This window comes from Carassius gibelio, chromosome A25 (assembly GCF_023724105.1).
Source record: "Carassius gibelio isolate Cgi1373 ecotype wild population from Czech Republic chromosome A25, carGib1.2-hapl.c, whole genome shotgun sequence".
NCBI lineage: Eukaryota > Metazoa > Chordata > Actinopteri > Cypriniformes > Cyprinidae > Carassius > Carassius gibelio.
Genome location: NC_068395.1, coordinates 15493662 through 15515372, shown reverse-complemented (window position 1 = coordinate 15515372; position 21711 = coordinate 15493662). Strand labels below are relative to the sequence as shown.

Genomic DNA, 21711 nt, shown 5'->3' with positions numbered 1-21711 from the left:
GAGTTTGTTTCATGATTAACAAGAAATGGTGTGACCCCAGGAATATCTCCACTCTGTCGCGCTCCTGCTCGCCTCATCTGGAACATTTATCCATTATTTGCCGCCCATTCTATCTGCCTCGGGAGTTTTCATCGATCATCATAACTGTTGTTTACATCCCTCCACAAGCAGACACTGGCTTGGCTTTGTCTGAGCTTCACGATGCGCTCAGCGGCAACATCAACAAACATCCTGACGCTGCTATTATCATCGCTGGGGACTTTAACAAAGCCAAACTCAGGCAAGTCATGCCTAATTTTTATCAACATGTATCCTGTCCAACCAGAGGACCGAATACACTGGATCATTGCTACACTCAGTTTAAGAATGCCTACAAAGCACGCTCACTACCGGCTTTCGGCAAATCGGACCATGCCGCCATTTTCCTCACACCGGAATATAAACAACGGCTTGTTCAAGATCCCCCGGTGAAGAGGGTGGTGACGCGATGGTCCGACCAATCAGAAGCAACGTTACGGGCGGCTCTTGATGACGTAGACTGGGACATGTTTCGCGCAAGTTCATCTGACGTCAGCGAGTTCACGGATGTAGCGTTAAGCTTTGTAAACACGCTAGCCGAACAAGCTATAGATACAATAACTATAAGGACATTCTCAAATCAGAAACCATGGGTGGACAGATCAATCCGTGCAGCAGTAAACAAACGCACTGCTGCTTACAACGCCGGTCTTCTATCGGGAAACATGAGCGAGTACAAAGCATCGTGCTATGCTCTCCGGCGCGCAGTAATAGCCGCCAAACACAGACACAGGGTACGCATAGAGTCACATTTCCAGCTAAATGACTCCCGACGCATGTGGCAAGGACTAAGGACCATCTGTGACTTTGGAAATAAATCCTCTGCAGAGGCGAGAGCAGATCCGTTGCTGGCTGACGAGCTAAACCCTTTCTACGGCCGCTTTGAAAGCAATCGAAGCAGTGCGAGTCTGCCGATCAGCGCGTCAGGAAGCAGCAGTCAGAGCAGCGATCATCATGCGATCACCGTGTCAGAGGACGAGGTTCGGAGGGCACTAAAGAGAGTGAATGTAAGGAAAGCAGCTGGACCTGATGGGATTTCTGGCCATGTTCTGCGGTCCTGCGCTGATCAGCTCGCTGGTGAATTCTTCACTCTGTGACTGGATCCTTGATTTCCTCACCGGCAGACCTCAAGTGGCGAAACTAGACCAGTACACCTCCAGCTCCATCACCCTGAACGTAGGAGCCCCGCAGGGCTGTGTCCTAAGTCCCCTGCTCTACTCTCTCTACACACATGACTGCGTGTCTTCGCACAGCTCCACATCCATTATTAAATTTGCTGATGATACTGTGGTTCTGGGCCTCATTCACAACAATAATGAGACCGCATACTTGGATGAGATAGAGAAATTGATGGTGCCAGGACAACTGTCTCTTTTTGAATGTGAGCAAAACTAAAGAACTGATTGTGGACTTCAGGAAGAGACAGCAGCAGCCCTATACTCCTCTTATGATCAGCGGGACCCCTGTGGAGAGGGTGAGCAGCTTCAAGTACCTTGGTGTAAACATCTCGGAGGACCTCACTTGGACTACTCACATTCAAACACAGGTTAATAAAGCCAGGCAAAGACTGTACCATCTGCGACAGCTGAGGAAATTCAGGGTCTCACCAGCAATCCTGAAAACTTTCTATTCTGGGGCTATAGAAAGCGTATTGACTCAGTGTATCTCAGTGTGGTATGGGAACAGCTCCAGTCAAGACTGCAAAGCCCTGCAGAGAGTTGTGCGCTTAGCTGAGCGCATTTCGAGGTCTGCTCTCCCCTCTCTGCAGGACATCTACCTCAAACGCTGCAGAAGTAGAGCTGCAAAAATCATCAAAGACTCCACCCACCCCAGTTATCATATTTTCACTTTGCTGCCATCTGGTAAGCGCTTCCGTAGCCTGATGGCAAAAACTGAGAGACTCAGGAGGAGTTTCTTCCCCCAGGCCATCAGGCTCTTAAACTCTAAACCGGCTTCTTAACATCCTCATGCCTCCACTTAATGTTCACTTTATCTTTTTACTGTATTCACTACCTCACATAGACACACTGACAGTGTCGCCCTGTTTTGCACATTTGCTTCTTGTACATTCCTGGGTATCTTAATATTTAAGACTACAGTAAAATGCATATATGCACATTGTACATCCCGGTACATCTTAATATTTAAGAATACAGTTTACACTCATGCACATTATTTTGCATTCTATATTTAATTCTACAATATGCATTTTTTATATTTTATTCTTATATTTTTATTGTTTACTTTTATTTCATTCTTACATAGCTTTATTTATGTATATTTTCATGTGTGGTGTTTTCTTTAATAATTGCACTGTCCATGGAGCAGACCTGACTCACATTTCACTGCTGGTTATATATGCTATATATAATTTTGTATGTGACGAATAAAAATCTTGAATCTTGAACCAGGAAGTATGATCATATTAGCCCGGTCCTGTCAAGACTGCACTGGCTCCCTATCAAACATTGTATAGATTTTAAAATATTGCTTATTACTTATAAAGCCCTGAATGGTCTAGCACCTCAGTATTTGAATGAGCTCCTTTTACATTATAGTCCTCCACGTCCGCTACATTCTCAAAACTCGATTTTGATAATTTGATAATACCTAGAATATCAAAATCAACTGCGGGTGGCAGATCCCTTTCCTATTTGGCACCTAAACTCTGGAATAACCTACCTAACACTGTTCCCGGAGGCAGACACAGTCTTGCAGTTTAAATCTAGATTAAAGACCCATCTCTTTAACCTGGCTTACACATAACGTACTAATATGCTGTTAATACACAGGATTTTTAGGCTGTATTAATTAGGTAAACCGGAACTGGGAACACTTCCCATAACACCTGATGTACTTGCTACATCATTAGAAGAATGGCATCTACGCTAATATTAGTCAGTTTCTCTCTTATTCCGAGGTCACTGTATCCAGATCACAGGGTCACTCTATTCCCCCGGACCCAGTACGTATCCAAGACCAGATGATGGATTGGAACCTAGAAAGGACCTCTACATCCCTGAAAGACAACGGAGACCAGGACAACTAGAGCCCCAGATACAGATCCCCTGTAAAGACTTTGTCTCAGATGTCCACCATGACAAGACCACAGGAAACAGATTGATTATTCTGCACAACCTCACTTTACTGCAGCCTGGAATTGAACTACTGGTTTTGTCTGATCAGAGGAGAACTGTGCCCGGTTGCATGAAACTCCTTAAGCTAAGAAATCCCTTAGATATAAGGTTAACGGTACCCTTAGTGAAACTTGGGTTACAAGAAAAAAAACTAAGGGTTTCCTTAAGGAACTTAAGGCTGTTGTTAAGTTTTTCCCCTTAATTATCTAAGTTTTCCCTTAAGCGTTGCTACAAAGTCCTTAGTAACCATTTCAGCTTAATAAATTGAAGGGACCAAAACAGCTCCCTTAAATCAACTTTAACTCAAAATAAGATGGCTGATTTAGTGTTAATTGAAGAGGAGGAAATACCAAGGCGTGTTTTTAAAGATCGTAATAATACCCTGGAGATGATGAATAATACGCAGTTATTGAGAGAGTATCGGTTTGACCGCCAGTCAATCCTTCGTCTCACCGCAACACTTGAACATGACATTGAGGACCAAACCCGGCAAAGTTACGCAATTCCAGAACTTCTTCAAGTTTTAATTGCCTTGCAGTTTTTTGCTTGCAGTACTTTTTATTCTGTCATCGCCGACGTCTTTAAAGTACACAAATCTACTGTCTGCAGAACTGTACATCGAGTGGCCTTAGCTCTGTGTCGGCAAATTGACAAATACGTACAATTTCCTTCCAAAGACGAGGAGGATGCAATAGCGGAGGGTTTTTTTGCAGTCGCTGGATTCCCACGCATTTGCGGAGTAATAAATGGAACACACATCCGAATTCAAGCCCCTCACCAATATGAAGATCAATTTGTTAAACGCAAAAACTTCCATTCCATAAATGTCCAGCTAATATGTGATTGCAAAATAACAAATGTTACCGCTGAGTGGCCTGGGAGTTCCCATGACGCACGCCTGTTATCAGAGCGTAACATTTATCGCAGTTTTGAGAATGGATCACACAGGGGCTTACTTTTGGGGGACAGTGGTTATCCCTGTCGTTCATGGCTGATGACACCTTTCAGGAATCCAGTAGGAGATGCACAGGCAAAATGTATTTACTTCAGTTAAGTTGTTTATGGATAAATAAATAAGCATACAATTAGTAAAAGTAAAACTGAATATTTTTTCTTATTGCAGGAAAAATACAACACTGCTCTAATAAAAACTAGAGTAATCATTGAAAGAACGATTGGGCAGCTTAAAAGTAGATTTCACTGTATTCAAGGGGGGCTACGTCTAGAACCAACAAGAGCAGGTAGAGTCATCATTGCATGCGTCGTCCTCTTTAACATATCCAAAGACTTAGGTGTGCTCATGGATGACTGCACTGAACCTGAAGGCGTAGTGCAGCCAAATCATATCGTAGAGGATGTGACAACAGAGGGACATGCTATCCGAGATGTGCTTGTGCAACATTTTTTTTCCTAATGTGAGCTAGAATATTGGACTATATACTTTATTCTTTACTCAGGACTCCAATATATACATAAAACAGCCATAAAACATTTAAAGTAAGCAAATCACATTAGGTATTATTATAGTATAGTATTGTTATATAGTTGTTGAAAATTTTTATATTACAAATCATTTTAATAATAAACACCCTATCAACAGATCGAAGTTTGTGTTACTCTTCCCCTACTGGTTGTATAGATATTAATCCATCTCGAGCAAGTTTGTTAATTTTGTATTGGAGAACTATATTCTGCATATTCAAGTTTTCCTTTTCCAGTTCTATTTTAGAAATCTCCAACTCTGCTTTTCTCTTCTGCAGCAAAAGAACTTCTCGTTGAAGTTCAGCCAGCTTTGATGTAGCCTAGGTGGTTTCCAATCCTCTTTCCTCAAACGAACGTCTGAAAACAAAACAAATAACCAGTTAGTTACCTCACAGATACTTTAGTATTGAACAAATAGTTATACAATGTTACACACACACACACACACACACACACACACATATATATATATTAACATCTTCCCAGTTATGAGTAGGTAGGCTGAAAAGTATTATTATTATTATTATTATTATTATTATAACCACTTATGAAAACAAAATATGTTTTACAAACTGCATGCAAAAAATGCAGTTTATACATATGTATATGTAATTTAGGTTGTAGCGCTCATTTGCATTATTTTACCTGCTTCCCGAACTGCTTTGAGGAACGCCTGGAATACCGACTAGAGAAGGAGAATCCTTCCCTAATATATCTTGTACCAATTTGATAGGTCTTGTGGCGGTGGCCCTCCTCCTTTACACAACAAAACAATAACATTGTTCCATACCAAGCGTGATACCTTTTTGATACAATTTATCAGGCGCGAGCATGAACGTTACTCACCGGTTTTTCCGGATTCTTTTTTATTGTTTGCTATTTCTTTTCTTGAACTCACCACTATGTTTTCATACTTTTTCATAACTTCTTCTACTGTTCGTTTGACAGCAAGATTTCATGAATTTATTTTTTCTGTCATCTCCTGCCAGGCTTTCGATTTGTGCCAATGAGTGACTGATGGGTTATAGCGGCTTTGGAGAATGTTTTTTGTTTTTGTGAATTCTTCTAAAAGAATTGCCTTTTCGACCTCTGTCCACTTTACGTTTTTTGTTTTCTGTTATGTTTGTACTCTCCATAGCACAAATATATTAATACGAGTGTGGTTTTAGTAAGGGTTTGGCTTTGTGGTTTGTTATTTTCTGTTTACTGTTAGAGGTAGTAACTATAGCAACCGCGGCGATCTTTGCCGTTTGTTGTCAGAAACTACTGTGAAACGCTTAGTACAAACACTTAGGTAAGGGTGACAGTTAAGAGGTTTCTTGCAACGCTCTTAATGAAATCCCTTACCTCAGGGATTTTTTCCCCCTCAGGGAAACCCTCACTTAAGGAGTTTCATGGAACCGGGCACTGGCCCCCAACTGAGCCTGGTTTCTCCCAGGGTTTTTTTTCTCCATTCTGTCACCGATGGAGTTTCGGTTCCTTGCCACTGTCGCCTCTGGCTTGCTTAGTTGGGGTCACTTCATCTACAGCAATATCGTTGACTTGTTTGCAAATAAATGCACAGACACTAATTCAACTGAACAGAGATGACATTTTTAAATTCAATGATGAACTGCCTTTAACTCTCATTTTGCATTATTGACACACTGTTTTCATAATGAAAGTTGTTCAGTTGCTTTGACACAATGTATTTTGTTTAAAGCGCTATATAAATAAAGGTGACTTGACTTTACTTGACATATATATATATATATATATATATATATATATATATATATATATATATATATATATATATATATATACATATATATATATATATACAGGTCCTTCTCAAAAAATTAGCATATTGTGATAAAAGTTCATTATTTTCCATAATGTAATGATAAAAAATAAACTTTCATATATTTTAGATTCATTGCACACCAACTGAAATATTTCAGGTCTTTTATTGTTTTAATACTGATGATTTTGGCATACAGCTCATGAAAACCCAAAATTCCTATCTCAAAAAATGTGCATATCATGAAAAGGTTCTCTAAACGAGCTATTAACCTAATCATCTGAATCAATGAATTAACTCTAAACACCTGCAAAAGATTCCTGAGGCTTTTAAAAACTCCCAGCCTGGTTCATTACTCAAAACCGCAATCATGGGTAAGACTGCCGACCTGACTGCTGTCCAGAAGGCCATCATTGACACCCTCAAGCGAGAGGGTAAGACACAGAAAGAAATTTCTCAGAGTTCCCAGAGTGCTGTATCAAGGCACCTCAGTGGGAAGTCTGTGGGAAGGAAAAAGTGTGGCAAAAAACGCTGCACAACGAGAAGAGGTGACCGGACCCTGAGGAAGATTGTGGAGAAGGACCGATTCCAGACCCTGGGGGACCTGCGGAAGCAGTGGACTGAGTCTGGAGTAGCAACATCCAGAGCCACCATGCACAGGCGTGTGCAGGAAATGGGCTACAGAGAAGCAGCACTGGACTGTTGCTCAGTGGTCCAAAGTACTTTTTTCGGAAGAAAGCTAATTTTGCATGTCATTCGGAAATCAAGGTGCCAGAGTCTGGAGGAAGACTGGGGAGAAGGAAATGCCAAAATGCCTGAAGTCCAGTGTCAAGTACCCACAGTCAGTGATGGTCTGGGGTGCCATGTCAGCTGCTGGTGTTGGTCCACTGTGTTTTATCAAGGGAAGGGTCAATGCAGCTAGTTATCAGGAGATTTTGGAGCACTTCATGCTTCCATCTGCTGAAAAGCTTTATGGAGATGAAGATTTCATTTTTCAGCACGACCTGGCACCTGCTCACAGTGCCAAAACCACTGGTAAATGGGTTACTGACCATGGTATTACTGTGCTCAATTGGCCTGCCAACTCTCCTGACCTGAACCCCATAGAGAATCTGTGGGATATTGTGAAGAGAAAGTTGAGAGACACAAGACCCAACACTCTGGGTGAGCTTAAGGCCGCTATCGAAGCATCCTGGGCCTCCATAACACATCAGCAGTGCCACAGGCTGATTGCCTCCATGCCACACCACATTGAAGCAGTCATTTCTGCAAAAAGATTCCCGACCAAGTATTGAGTGCATAACTGAACATAATTATTTGAAGGCTGACTTTTTTTGTATTAAAAACACTTTTCTTTTATTGGTCGGATGAAATATGCTAATTTTTTGAGATAGGAATTTTGGGTTTGAGATAGGAATTTTTCATGAGCTGTATGCCAAAATCATCAGTATTAAAACAATAAAAGACCTGAAATATTTCAGTGGGTGTGCAATGAATCTAAAATATATGAAAGTTTAATTTTTATCATTACATTACGGAATATATATATATATATATATATATATATATATATATATATATATATATATATATGTTATAAGTGAGTCTAAAATGTTATTGTAACAGTGCTGACGAGTCGTTACAAGAGTAACAGTGCAAAACAAGAAAATTACTAAACTATGAAAACTATAAATTTAAACAAGACTATGAAAACTATAAACTTAAACAAGACTTTTGAAACCAATAACTTACAGGGCAGAACTTAAACAAGACTGAGAGAACAAACACATAAAGGCTTGGAAAGCAGAAAGCCATAGTGGAGCAGGCGGCACTGGAGCCCACCAGGGCAGAGCAGGCGGCACATGAGCCCACCAGGGCAGAGCAGATGGAGCTGGAGACCACCAGGGCAAAACAGACATCGCTGGAGCCCACCGGCCGGAGCAGATGGAGCTGGAGCCCACCAGGGCAGAGCAGACGGAACAGGGACCCATGGCAGAGACTGGGGTCTAAGGAAAGCAGAGACAGACAACACAGGCGGTGCATTCATGGTCTTAGGGTCCGAGGCAGGGAACACAGAGAGTTTATCAGTAGTCTCCCTGTTGACTATTGAATGGGCAGACAGTTTGTAATTAGCATTTAGGCATCCATTGAGTTCCTGCGTTGCATCCATAGCCATAACAGGACAGGACGAGAGTTCATAGACGGCCTCCATAACCGTGACAGGACAGGATGAGAGTTCATAGATGGCCTCCATAGCCATGGCAGGACAGGACGAGAGTTCATGGATGAATACTACTGACCCCCCAGAAGGTTCTGCAGCAGTTGCCGCCACCTCTGGAGGTTCCACAGCAGTAACATGCTACTTTACAGCAACACAACAGGCTGAGAGAACAATGCTGGGCCCCACCACCATACAAGGAGCTGAAGCAAGCACCACCGCTTTAGCAGGTTATGCAGCATGTACCGCCACCTCTGGATACATCAGAGTAGACGTTGCCACCTCAGGCAGTGCTGTGGTAATGTATGCAGCCCAAATGCAACCTAAAGCAATCGCCATCATGGGAAGAGCTTCAGACAGGAGAGTTAGTTCAGGAACAGAAGGTTTAGAGAGAGTGAGTTTAGGGATACCAGCTGTGCGTGCAGATACCAGCGCTGTATCTCTCATACTGGAACCCAGACTGGGATACCAAAGGACTGACCTCAAATATTTCTGGGTGCAACAGACCGGATGAGAAGAGACTCTGGATGATCAGCTGAGACAAAACGAGAGTCTGGATGATCAGCTGAGACGAAACAAGACTCTGGATGATCAGCTGAGATGAGATGAGGCTCTGGATGATCAGCTGAGACGTGACAAGGCTCTGGATGATCATCTGAGATGAGAAGAGGCTCTGGATGATCAGCTGAGACGTGATGAGGCTCTGGAAGTTCAGCTGAGATGAGACGAGGCTCTGGATGATCATCTGAGATGTGATGAGGCTCTGGAAGTTCAGCTAAGACGTGACGAGGCTCTGGAAGTTCAGCTGTGACGTGACTTGACTCGTGAAGATTGACGGTGACTTGACTTGATGCTGGAAGGTCAACGGTTACTTGACTTGACGTTGGAAGGTCGGCAGTGACTTGTCTTGACGTTGGAAGGATGGCGGTGACTTGACTTGACGTTGGAAGGTTGACAGTGACTTGACTTGACTCTGGAAGGTCAAGAAAATTATTTTGGTCTATATAGGTCTCCTTTGTGACAACTGGGGGGGGGGGGGGGGTTATAACTTATCCATTTAAATTATATTAAGCCTTAACGTTCTGCATAATAAAGGGCTCAGCCACTTGAGTGACAGGTGGATTGCCGCTGCTGTCACTGCTGTCAAGCTAGGTGGGCGTGGTTTCAGGAACCAGCTCTGGGCAATGGGTGATGTCACGGACACGACGTCTTATACAGGTGATACTAACACATGTAATCTAACACGATCATCAGACATGACAGCACAAAAACTGTAATGTTATGAAATAAAATGCAGACCGATGAAGAGGTAATAATTACAGTCAAGCTTTGGGGTGTTGATCGACTGCATCTACGTTTTGATTATGATTCTGAATCCAATTCATAGTCTTTTTTCTGCCTTTTATTCAAAATGTTATTTATTTTGTATGAAACTTACCCCCATTAACGTGTTTAAAAAGAATGCATGAAGCTAGAATAAAATGTTTTTGTTTACAAGCAGATACCCTGGTCTTTCTTTGGATGTTTTGCATGTTCAGATATTCATATAACGAAATATAAAACTGGAGCGACAACAGTGATGGATGAGAAAGTACCAGGCCTGGACTTTATTTTTGTGTTTGCTTTTTATTTGTGCGCAACAGTCGTCCGCAAGGGGCTGTTGCGCTGTTTTGTGTTTATTTTGATTATTAAAGTTTCAGTTGATTGTCCGTCGGTTCCCCCTCCTTCTTCCCGATGATTACGAAGGTTTTATTGTTACACTATACTTCAAAGTGTACAAAGTATTTAATAAGTAAACTATTAGTATACATACAAGTACACTTTTTGCAGTACAAACTACAAACATAGAGGTAAACTATCTGTGTACAAAAAATTTTCTACTGTTATGCTTAAAGTATACTGCTATATTGCTAGGGCATGTTTAAAAGTAAAACTAGGGATTCTTTAAACAATTCCCTTAGAGTCTCATCAACTTGTAAAATATTCCAATTCCTTTGAATAATCAGTTAAATTTGTGTCACTTCTTTAAAATATCTTGTGACAAAAATGTTTCTGTTTCTGTTTTCTGTTTCTGTTTTTTGTTCATCAATTAATCCCTCTTCAGTGACTGTGTTTTACCATGAGTTTCTTTTAATATTGACAAACTATATCCTCTTTGTTGAAACCAATGTGTCAAAATAGTAGATTTCACCTAAAATCCTCATCCGAGAATGGAATATTCTTAATAAACCATGGACAGTGAAAACAATTTCTCCATGTAGAATAGTATTTCGATCAGGTTTTCTATAGAGAGAATTATAAAGATTACCTTCTACATCCTTTCTGATGGTTAAAGTAAAAAAAAAAAAAAATTATATATATATATATATATATATATATACATTATTGTTCAAAATAATAGCAGTACAATGTGACTAACCAGAATAATCAAGGTTTTTAGTATATTTTTTATTGCTACGTGGCAAACAAGTTACCAGTAGGTTCAGTAGATTGTCAGAAAACAAATGAGACCCAGCATTCATGATATGCACGCTCTTAAGGCTGTGCAATTGGGCAATTAGTTGAAAGGGGTTTGTTCAAAAAAATAGCAGTGTCTACCTTTGACTGTACAAACTCAAAACTATTTTGTACAAACATTTTTTTTTCTGGGATTTAGCAATCCTGTGAATCACTAAACTAATATTTAGTTGTATGACCACAGTTTTTTTAAAACTGCTTGACATCTGTGTGGCATGGAGTCAACCAACTTGTGGCACCTCTCAGCTGTTATTCCACTCCATGATTCTTTAACAACATTCCACAATTCATTCACATTTCTTGGTTTTGCTTCAGAAACAGCATTTTTGATATCACCCCACAAGTTCTCAATTGGATTAAGGTCTGGAGATTGGGCTGGCCACTCCATAACATTAATTTTGTTGGTTTGGAACCAAGACTTTGCCCGTTTACTAGTGTGTTTTGGGTCATTGTCTTGTTGAAACAACCATTTCAAGGGCATGTCCTCTTCAGCATAGGGCAACATGACCTCTTCAAGTATTTTAACATATGCAAACTGATCCATGATCCCTGGTATGCGATAAATAGGCCCAACACCATAGTAGGAGAAACATGCCCATATCATGATGCTTCCACCTCCATGCTTCACTGTCTTCACTGTGTACTGTGGCTTGAATTCAGAGTTTGGGGGTCGTCTCACAAACTGCCTGTGGCCCTTGGACCCAAAAAGAACAATTTTACTCTCATCAGTCCACAAAATGTTCCTCCATTTCTCTTTAGGCCAGTTGATGTGTTCTTTGGCAAATTGTAACCTCTTCTGCACATGCCTTTTTTTAACAGAGGGACTTTGCGGGGGATTCTTGAAAATAGATTAGCTTCACACAGACGTCTTCTAACTGTCACAGTACTTACAGGTAACTCCAGACTGTCTTTGATCATCCTGGAGGTGATCATTGGCTGAGCCTTTGCCATTCTGGTTATTCTTCTATCCATTTTGATGGTTGTCTTCCGTTTTCTTCCACGTCTCTCTGGTTTTGCTCTCCATTTTAAGGCATTGGAGATCATTTTAGCTGAACAGCCTATCATTTTTTGCACCTCTTTATAGGTTTTCCCCTCTCTAATCAACTTTTTAATCAAAGTACGCTGTTCTTCTGAACAATGTCTTGAACGACCCATTTTCCTCAGCTTTCAAATGCATGTTCAACAAGTGTTGGCTTCATCCTTAAATAGGGGCCACCTGATTCACACCTGTTTCTTCACAAAATTGATGACCTCAGTGATTGAATGCCACACTGCTATTTTTTTGAACACACCCCTTTCAACTAATTCAACTAATTGCACAGCCTTAAGAGCGTGCATATCATGAATGCTGGGTCTCATTTGTTTTCTGAGAATCTACTGAACCTACTGGTAACTTGTTTGCCACGTAGCAATAAAAAAATATACGAAAAACCTTGATTATTCTGGTTAGTCACATTGTACTGCTATTATTTTGAACAATACTGTAGGATCCTCACATAAGTCCCTGTTTTGCCCAGATGTTGCAGGATGAAATGCAATCCCATGTTGATTGCATCGTCCACGGACCTGTTTGCTCGGTAAGCAAACTGCAGGGGGTCCAGTAAGGGTCCAGTGATGTCCTTCAGATAAGCCAGAACCAGTTTTTCAAACGACTTCATGACGACAGACGTTAGAGCCACAGGTCTGTAGTCGTTAAGTTCTGCTATCTTGGGTTTCTTTGGGATGGGGATGATGGTGGAGCGTTTGAAGCAGGAAGGCACTTCACACAACTCCAGGGATCTGTTGAAGATCTGTGAAAAGATGGGGGCCAGCTGGTCAGCACAGATTTTCAGACAGGCTGGTGTAACACCATCTGGGCCTGGTGCTTTTCTTCTTTTGTTCTTGTTGAAGACCTGGCGCACATCATCTTCACAGATTTGAAGAGCAGGAGGTGTGGAGGGTGGGATTGCAGGATGTGTTAATGGTTGTGTAGGGAGATGGTAAGAATGGGTGATGGGGGTTTCAAATCTGCAATAAAACTCATTCAGGTCGTTAGCAAGTCGTTGATTAGCCTCAGTGCATGGGGATGGTGTCTTGTAGTTCGTGATGGCTCTTAGACCTCTCCACACTGAAGTTGAGTCGTTGGAAGTAAACTGGTCTTCCAACTTTTTACCGTAGGTCTTTTTAGCCGCTCTGATCTCTATGTTCAGTGTGTTCCTGGCCTGATTGTACAAGACCCTGTCCCCATTTCTGTAGGCATCCTATTTGGCCTGACGAAGATGTCTGAGTTTTACTGTAAACCATGGCTTATCATTGTTGAATGTTAAATAAGTCCTGGTAGGAATGCATATATCCTCACAGAAACTAATATAGGATGTTACGGTCTCTGTGAGTTCGTCCAGATCGGTGGTAGCAGCTTCAAAAACACTCCAATCAGTGAGGTCAAAACAAGATTGTAAATCCTGCTCTGTTTCGCTGGTCCATCTCTTCACAGTCCTTACTACAGGTTTAGCAGATTTAAGTTTTTGCTTGTAGGACAGTATAAGATGAACCAGACAGTGATCAGAACGTCCCAAAGCTGCTCGTGGAACAGAGTGAAATGCATTGTGGTGTAACAGTGATCCAATATATTACTGTTTCTGGTGGGACATGTAACATGCTGTCTGTATTTTGGCAGTTCACGGGAGAGATTGGCTTTGTTAAAGTCCCCAAGAATGATTAAAACAGAGTCTGGGTGTTGTTGTTCTGTGTCTGTGATCTGATCAGCAAGTTTTTGTAAAGCTGAGCTCACATGCGCTTGCGGAGGGATGTAAACACTGACCAGAATGAACGAATGAAACTCCCGCGGCGAATAGAACGGCTTGCAGTTGAAAAACTGCATTTCTAAATCAGGACAACACATCTTCTTTAACACATTTACATCTGTACACCACCGTTCATTGATGTAAAAGCATGTCCCGCCACCACGCGAATTCCCAGTTGATTCTGATTCGCGATCCGCTCTGAACAGCTGAAAGCCCGGCAGATGGAGCGTGCTGTCCGGTATGGCATCATTCAACCAGGTTTCCGTGAAACACAGAGCAGCAGAGTGAGAGAAATCCTTATTTGTCCGAGAGAGCAGAAGCAGTTCGTCTGTTTTGTTGGGTAGAGAGCGGAGATTTGCGAGATGGATGCTAGGCAACGGCGTTCGAAAGCCGCGCTTCCTGAGTCTGACGAGCGCTCCCGCTCGCTTCCCCCGTCTGCGCATCCTGAAGCGTTTGATCAGCGCCGCCGCTCCTCCGATAACAACGTTCAGTAAAACGTCTGAATAATTTAAATCCGGCAAAAGATCTTGTGGTGTGTTCTGCCGAATGTTCAGCAGTTCATCACAAAAACAGCACAAACACTGGAGAGCCAAGCAATGAAGCAGCCATCTGCGGCACCATCAAGTACTAATTCAGCTGACTGAACAACAGGATCTACCTATCATTTTTAGTATTTTGTTCAATTTCTGGAACACCCATACTTTTGCGTGCAAGTACATGATGCGCCCATGGTCAAGGTTTTTTCTTTGATCATCATTTAAAATATTATTTTAATATTTAAATGTTAAGATGTGCTGCCTTAATTTAGAGCCACTCTTCATAAACTGTAAACCTTTATACTCGCTGCAGGAGTTTTCCTCTTTCAGCTGACTGAACAAATAACTGAAATGGAGCATAGACCCAGACTGTATTTTATAAATTTTTGGAGATTTTAACAAAGCAAATCTTTCCCATGTATTGCCAAAATACAGACAGCACATTTCACGTCCTGCCAGAAATAGACATATATTGGACCACGGTTACAACACAATAAAGGATGAATATCACTCTGTGCCATGGGCAGCTTTGGGGGTCTCTGATCACTGTCTGGTTCATCTAATACAGACCTACAGGCAGAAGCGGAAATCAGCTAAACCTGTAATAAGGACACAAAATTACAATGATCAAAATCTCCCAAGCCACCCATACTGATCAGCCTCCTATTACATATGTCCCAGTAAATCTTTGACAGTCTATCCTCAACTCTAAAGACTAGGGGGAAGTCGTGGCCTAATGGTTAGAGGGTTGGACTCCCAATCGAAGGGTTGTGAGTTCTAGTCTCGGGCAGGATGGAATTGTAGGTGAGGGGAGTGCATGTACAGCTCTCTCTCCACCTTCAATACCACGACTTAGGTGCCCTTGAGCAAGGCATCGAACCCCCAACTGCTCCCCGGGCGCCGCAGCATAAATGGCGGGTGTGTGCTCACAGTGTGTGTGTTTGTGTTCACTGCTCTGTGTGTGTGCATTTCGGATGGGTTAAATGCAGACTAGATTCTGAGTATGGGTCACCATACTTGGCTGAATGTCACTTCCACTCTGACATGTCACAGACCCTGTTGTTCCTTCCTTATTGCTACAGATGGTAACACATTTCCAGAGATGTTCGATTCTTTGTGCAAACCTGTCCTGACTGAGCTACATACAGGACTCACAGCCATCCCTTGCTCCTCTGCCCATTCTCTGTCACCGGTCATCCCTGGGAGTAACTTTATCACAAACACGCTACAATATGAGAGCTTCCCCTACAGTCACCATCAGGATCATAGCCAGGGTTTTAAATTTATAGAAGTCCTAAATCCTGCCCCCATAGAAGCATCTGCCGATGATGCAAAGTGAATCCCGTTATTTAAATCTTCTACCTGAACCGTAGATGGTCTACATGATTTTGCCAAGTAATTCATGTTCCTGGATCAACATTATTATCCAAAAATATAGACCTAACCCAATCTCTATCCCTAAACCTAACCCTACCCATAATGTATTCCTAAATTCAGTGGCAAATTATAGAAGATTACTGTAAGCCTAAAACAGATATTTCCTGGAATGTTATATCTTTGTTCTGATTGGTTGATTGGAATGTTGTTCCAGGGAAATATTGTGCTTGGTGAAATCACACTAACCAATGTACTATTGTTGTCTTACAGACAAACAATCCTAGTAACAGTTATTACATAATATTGTATGTTATACATTTACACTGGTAAAGTACCAGATCAGTATCACTACAGTCCTAATGAACTGATACACAAAAGACACATTTCATGGGATATACTTGTATTCTATATTCTATATCTTTGAACCCACTGAGTCTTTAACACTTCCAGAGCACACAAGGCACCGGTGTATTTTTTTAATAAATGAAGTGTTTTTTTACATAAAAATGAAAAGTGAACATCTTTACTACAGGCTGATATGGTTTGAAGTAGATGTAGGGGTCAGAATAAGGCAGCATCCATGAATGATGTTAATAAATATGATCAGATATGATATGATACATGATATATAACTGAATTCTAGTTCAGCTTAAATGGGGGGTGAAATGCTATTTCATGCATACTGAGTTTTTTACACTGTTAAAGAGTTGGATTCCCATGCTAAACATGGACAAAGTTTCAAAAATTAAGTTGTACGTTTGAAGGAGTATTTTTGTTCCAAAAAAACCTCTTCCGGTTTGTCACAAGCAGGCCCGTCGCAACAAGGCAGGCAAACCAAGCAATTGCTTGGGGCCCCGAGCTGGCCTGGGGCCCCAAGACAACAACTGGTTAAGAATAAAATGCAACGACATTGTGTGAGCGCCCCTTTGATCGTCAATGCAGTAACGTGTAATGACACTGTTATCGGGATCCCCCTCGAGGGGGCCCCCTCTCAGTAGTCTCTGACAGCAGCCAGCCAACGTGATCTCTGCAGCCGGTAAAATACAAAACCTCCTCGGCAGTCATGAAGCGGAATTATGCTTCAAGAAGCCAAAAGAGAAAGGAAGAGGAGGATAGAGGATAAGAAAAAAACAAGATAATGTAAGTGATAAATTACACTGGATAAAATAGCTCTACTTGTCAGTCTTGTACAAATGGTGTAATTTTGCAGCAGGTAGGCTAGCAAAAATATGTTTATGTTAGCTACCTGCCTGACGGCAAATGCTGCTTGTAACGAACAGTTAGTGCACTTGTGACTCACAAGTTTCGGAAAGTTTTTTTCGAGTATGGCTCTGTGTGACGTTAGATGGAGCGGAATTTCCTTATATGGGTCCTAAGGAACTTCTGCCGGAAGAGCGCGCGCTCCCGTATAGCAGAGCACTGAGAGGCTGAGCACAGCCTGATCAGAGCGAGAGCATCGCGAAAAGTCACAAAAGAAGTGTGTTTTTGGTTGCCAGGGCAAGACAACCCTGCACAGATTACCAAAAGAGAAACAGCATTGAGGGACCAGTGGATGGAGTTTATTTTTACAGAGCATCAACGGAGCAGTGCGAGTGTTTTTGTTTGTTCCCTGCATTTCGGATTGCACATCGTTTATTTCTTAAGGATAATGCAGTCCCAACGAAAAAGGGTCACGATCGTGTGTGTGAACCGCATGCGGTGAGTAAAACTGCTTCAAATATCTCTGTGTTGTTAACTTAGCCATCAGCGCGTAAGCACATCAAGTAAACAACATGCGATGTTGTCATCAAACTGCACTTTCCACATGTACAGCTTAAAAAAAAAGAAAACAAAAAGACGACATAAAGTGGAACTTAGTCATTTTCCAAAACCGCTAAGCAAATATATACATTTTCAGTACATACCACATAGAGACGCCTTTGCTGATGCTGCTCTTGTTAAATTTCAGCCTCTGGATCTGTGTCACAGCTTCCAGACGCGCTCAACACAAAAGCCTACTGGCGCTCGTGATTCTTTAGCTCCGCCCACACGTCACGCCTCTAGGCGCTCGTGTTTTTCCGGGAAAAATCGGTACAAACTATCTTTCTCTTATAAATATAATAAAAATAAAGACTTTTTGGAGTTATGAAGGATGCAGTACTACTCTATAGGTACTCAAGATGAACAGGATATTGAGTGAAAACGAGCATTTCACCCCCCCTTTAATGCAAAAAAATTATGTTTTAATCTCAATGGAATATTGGGCCCTTGTTTCACTGGTTAAATGGTAAAAGTACAAATTCATTATAAATATTACTGGTCACCCTTAAGGGGTTCTTATAATTACTTACAATGACTTTTGAAAATATTTTTATAATTTATTTACCAAATGGAATTACACTGTTGTACAGGGCCGTGCAGAGACCTTTGGAGGGGCAGGTGCTCAAAGTATAAAAGGGGCACATGGAACAAGGCTTTAAATAGCGCGGTTCAAAATAGCAATACAGCAATATATTGTGATGCATTCCTTGCCGATTTGCGTATCGATATGGATGATTATGTATTGATACGGCAGCAAATGCTGTGATGCAGTTTTGAAAAAGAAAAAGATTAGAAGAGACAATTTTAAGTTTAAAAGTAAAAAAAGAAAAATTATTTCCACCTAATAATAGCTCTGGGATTAGAAACTGAAATGTCTTAAATTGTCTCAACCTGATGGCTTTTTCTTCTCTGTTCTACAGAATAATTAAGAACAGCTGTTATAGTAAAAACTACAGAAAACACTCTACATTTTCCTCTTTCTCACCAGCCTCTGTCTCCTGGCTTGCTGTTCCCTGCTCTTTCTGTCACTTGTGCGTCTACATTTGCCTCTTTTTCTTACTCTATCTCCATCTCCTCATCTGATCTATTACTTTCCAGTCTCTGTCCATCTAAGAACAAGGAACAATCTACTATTTCATTATCAATCTATTATTTTAACCATCACTACTATTCTTGCACCTAATCAATAAGTCCACCTTAAATATTGATACAAAACAATAAACAACTGAGTCATGCTATGAAAGCACTGTATAACTTATATAGGCTTATGTTTTATTTATTTTTCCTTTTTATTCAAAACAATTCCAAACATGCTTAATATATCAGGAAATATCTCGATTCTCAAACGTGTAAGTAAACGCGTTTTGCATCTTTATAGATTGGTATTTGATCAATAAATGGAAAGCGTAATCTATTAACTACACATAAAACCTGCGACTTTTTACTTAAGTGCCATATCATGCCATAAAATATTTTTAATATGACTGAATTTGTAATGTAAATTTTAATAACAATATTGTAAATTACTTATTTTAACACTTTCATTTTACAGAGAGTAAAGAACATTTACATTATCAAATAACATTTTCATTCAGTCTAGCCAGAGTTCAGGCACTCTCAAAAACTACCATTACAATCACTGAAGCACTTTACATTACATTATGCACATCAGCAGTTTTTTTTCTCTCTCTCTGAAGAAAGAATTTGCTAAATAATTCCATAATTCAGTCAGCGAGCAAGTGAACAAAAACATCGCGTTTCATGATGACTCTTCTGCACGTCTCCGATTGGCCATTGCATTCGCGCAACAGAACCGTTGATTGGTTATCATGAAGCATTGTACGAACGTCTCTGGCTCAGCGCCAGCCAGCAAACACAGATGTTTGTTTTTGGTCGTTTGGAAGCTGCATTTAAAATCAACTTGGCTCAGAAATCTTTGAATGGGCATGACACCTCTGCCCTCAATGCCTGTGAAACGTTTATCCCTCAAACAGCACGCTAACGTTACTCTACACTACAGGCTACACACCGCAATATAAAGAACATATCTGCATGTTCTCACATCACGTTGTTCTTGTAAAATAATTATAAGTAAATAAATATCAAAATCACTTCGTTGAGAATGAAACACCACTTACCAGCTTCCGCGGTGTTGAAAATATCCTCTGACAATTAAAAAATGCGCGTGCGGCGTGAAAAATTGTCCAGGTCGGATGAAGAGGTCGTCGTCGTCAGGTTAAAGGTCATCATGTTGGTCATCTTATTGACGGCTAAATTATTATTCAAAATTTTACTAATATTTAGATTGGGCATGAGCAGGCATTCACAAAAGTAAACGTTATGACAAAAAAAAAAAAAAAAATTGAGGAAATTTTGCTTTGACAAAAGGGCACTTTGGGCACCCAAGGGCAAAGGGGCAGGTGCTCAAGCCTGCTGTTGTAAAGCACTCATAATTATAGATATAAATAATAAAAAAATAATATTTTTCTTGCACCTAAGATGAAAAAGAAACTTAAGTCTTTGCCTTGTTATGTTACACATGCTGTCTCTATGTTCTTTTCATGACAACTTATTATCTGTCATTACTTTTAGACACTTCCATGTTCATATCTGTCTGATGTTTTCATTATGTGTAACAACAGATTAGCATCAGATGTTGAACTGAATAAAATCTCTTCTTCTTCCTCTTCTTTTTTCTTCGCTTTTCTTTTCTGTTTTATTATTTATTAATTAATTTATTTTTATAGTAATAACTCTGTACAAATTCAGTCACCCTCGTTTGGTGCAATTCAGGGCTTTCTAAGTCACATAGCACAGATATTAACACAGTATTATCATCACACTGTACTTTAAGATATATCGATTAGACCTGTCTGTCTACAAGGTTAAAAGCATGGGGTTCTCCACATAAATAAATTAACACATTAATTATTATTTTAAATTTGTTAAACATTGTCATTGTGTTGTTTGTCATGCTTTCATCAGCAGCTGCAGTATCTCTCAGCTGTATCAGTGCACTCACTGTGACTCTGACTGACGGAGGTTTTTGTACGACTCTTTATCAATGTGTGAACACACGTTTACTGTTTGGATAGTGAAAACTCTGACAGTAATAATCTCCTGTATCTTCAGTCTGGACTCCACTGATGGTCAGAGTGTAATCACTGTTAGATCCACTGCCACTGAATCTAGATGAAGTTCCAGTGTAACGGGTTGATGCAAGATATATGAGGAGTTTAGGAGCTTCTCCAGGTTTCTGTAAGTACCAGCTCATCCATGACCCATTACTATCACTGTAGACATTACTGCTGCTTTTACAGTTTATTCTGACTTCTTGTCCTGGTTGAGCTGCTGTTATTGATGGACTCTGAGTTACAGTGTACTGTCCTCTACACTCTGAAAGAAAGAACAAGAATAACATTAAGAAACAACTGTAAATTATTATTTTATACTTCAGAGAATAAAAAATAATTTTTAAAATTTTACTACAGAAACCTTGAGCAAACAGTGTGAGAGTCCAGATGAAGATGATGATGTTGTTCATTGTTGTTGTTGTGTCTTGTGTGATGATGAAGATTGTGTTCTGTGCTGCTCTCAGTCATGAAGTGTTAAACTCACAGCACTATAAACTCTCTCAGAGCACTGAAGCATGTGCTGATGATGCAAAGAAGTGCAAAGAAGTGGGCAGGACTCACAACAGCTTGAGCTGCATAGATGCACAGGGTGGAATCCGATGCTAAAGTGCTCTTGTGGTCCAGTCTAGCCCGCAATTTTTGCCGAAGGTAGGGGAGTGCGATATGAAGATTTTTTTTTACGGTGGATGATAAAAATGTCTCCATGATCTGCTTTTGAAGAAATATTTTTGTATCGTGCAGTGCACTTTCTATCAGCGGCAGACTGCAGTTCTTGTCCCGCCGAATCAATCTAGCCTACTGTTCAACGTGACACATATTAGTTACTCTCACGGGACACTGCACTTACTCACAATAGTTTTTTTTCT

At 40.7% G+C, this 21711-nt stretch overlaps 1 gene segment (V, D, J or C); it reads right to left on the bottom strand.

The window, feature by feature from the left end:
* Positions 1 to 20413: 20413 nt before the first annotated feature.
* Positions 20414 to 21307, bottom strand: LOC127947180 (Ig kappa chain V region 3381-like). The segment is given in 2 exon segments: positions 20414 to 21107; positions 21207 to 21307. Coding segments are annotated over 2 exon segments (384 nt in total).
* Positions 21308 to 21711: the final 404 nt, after the last annotated feature.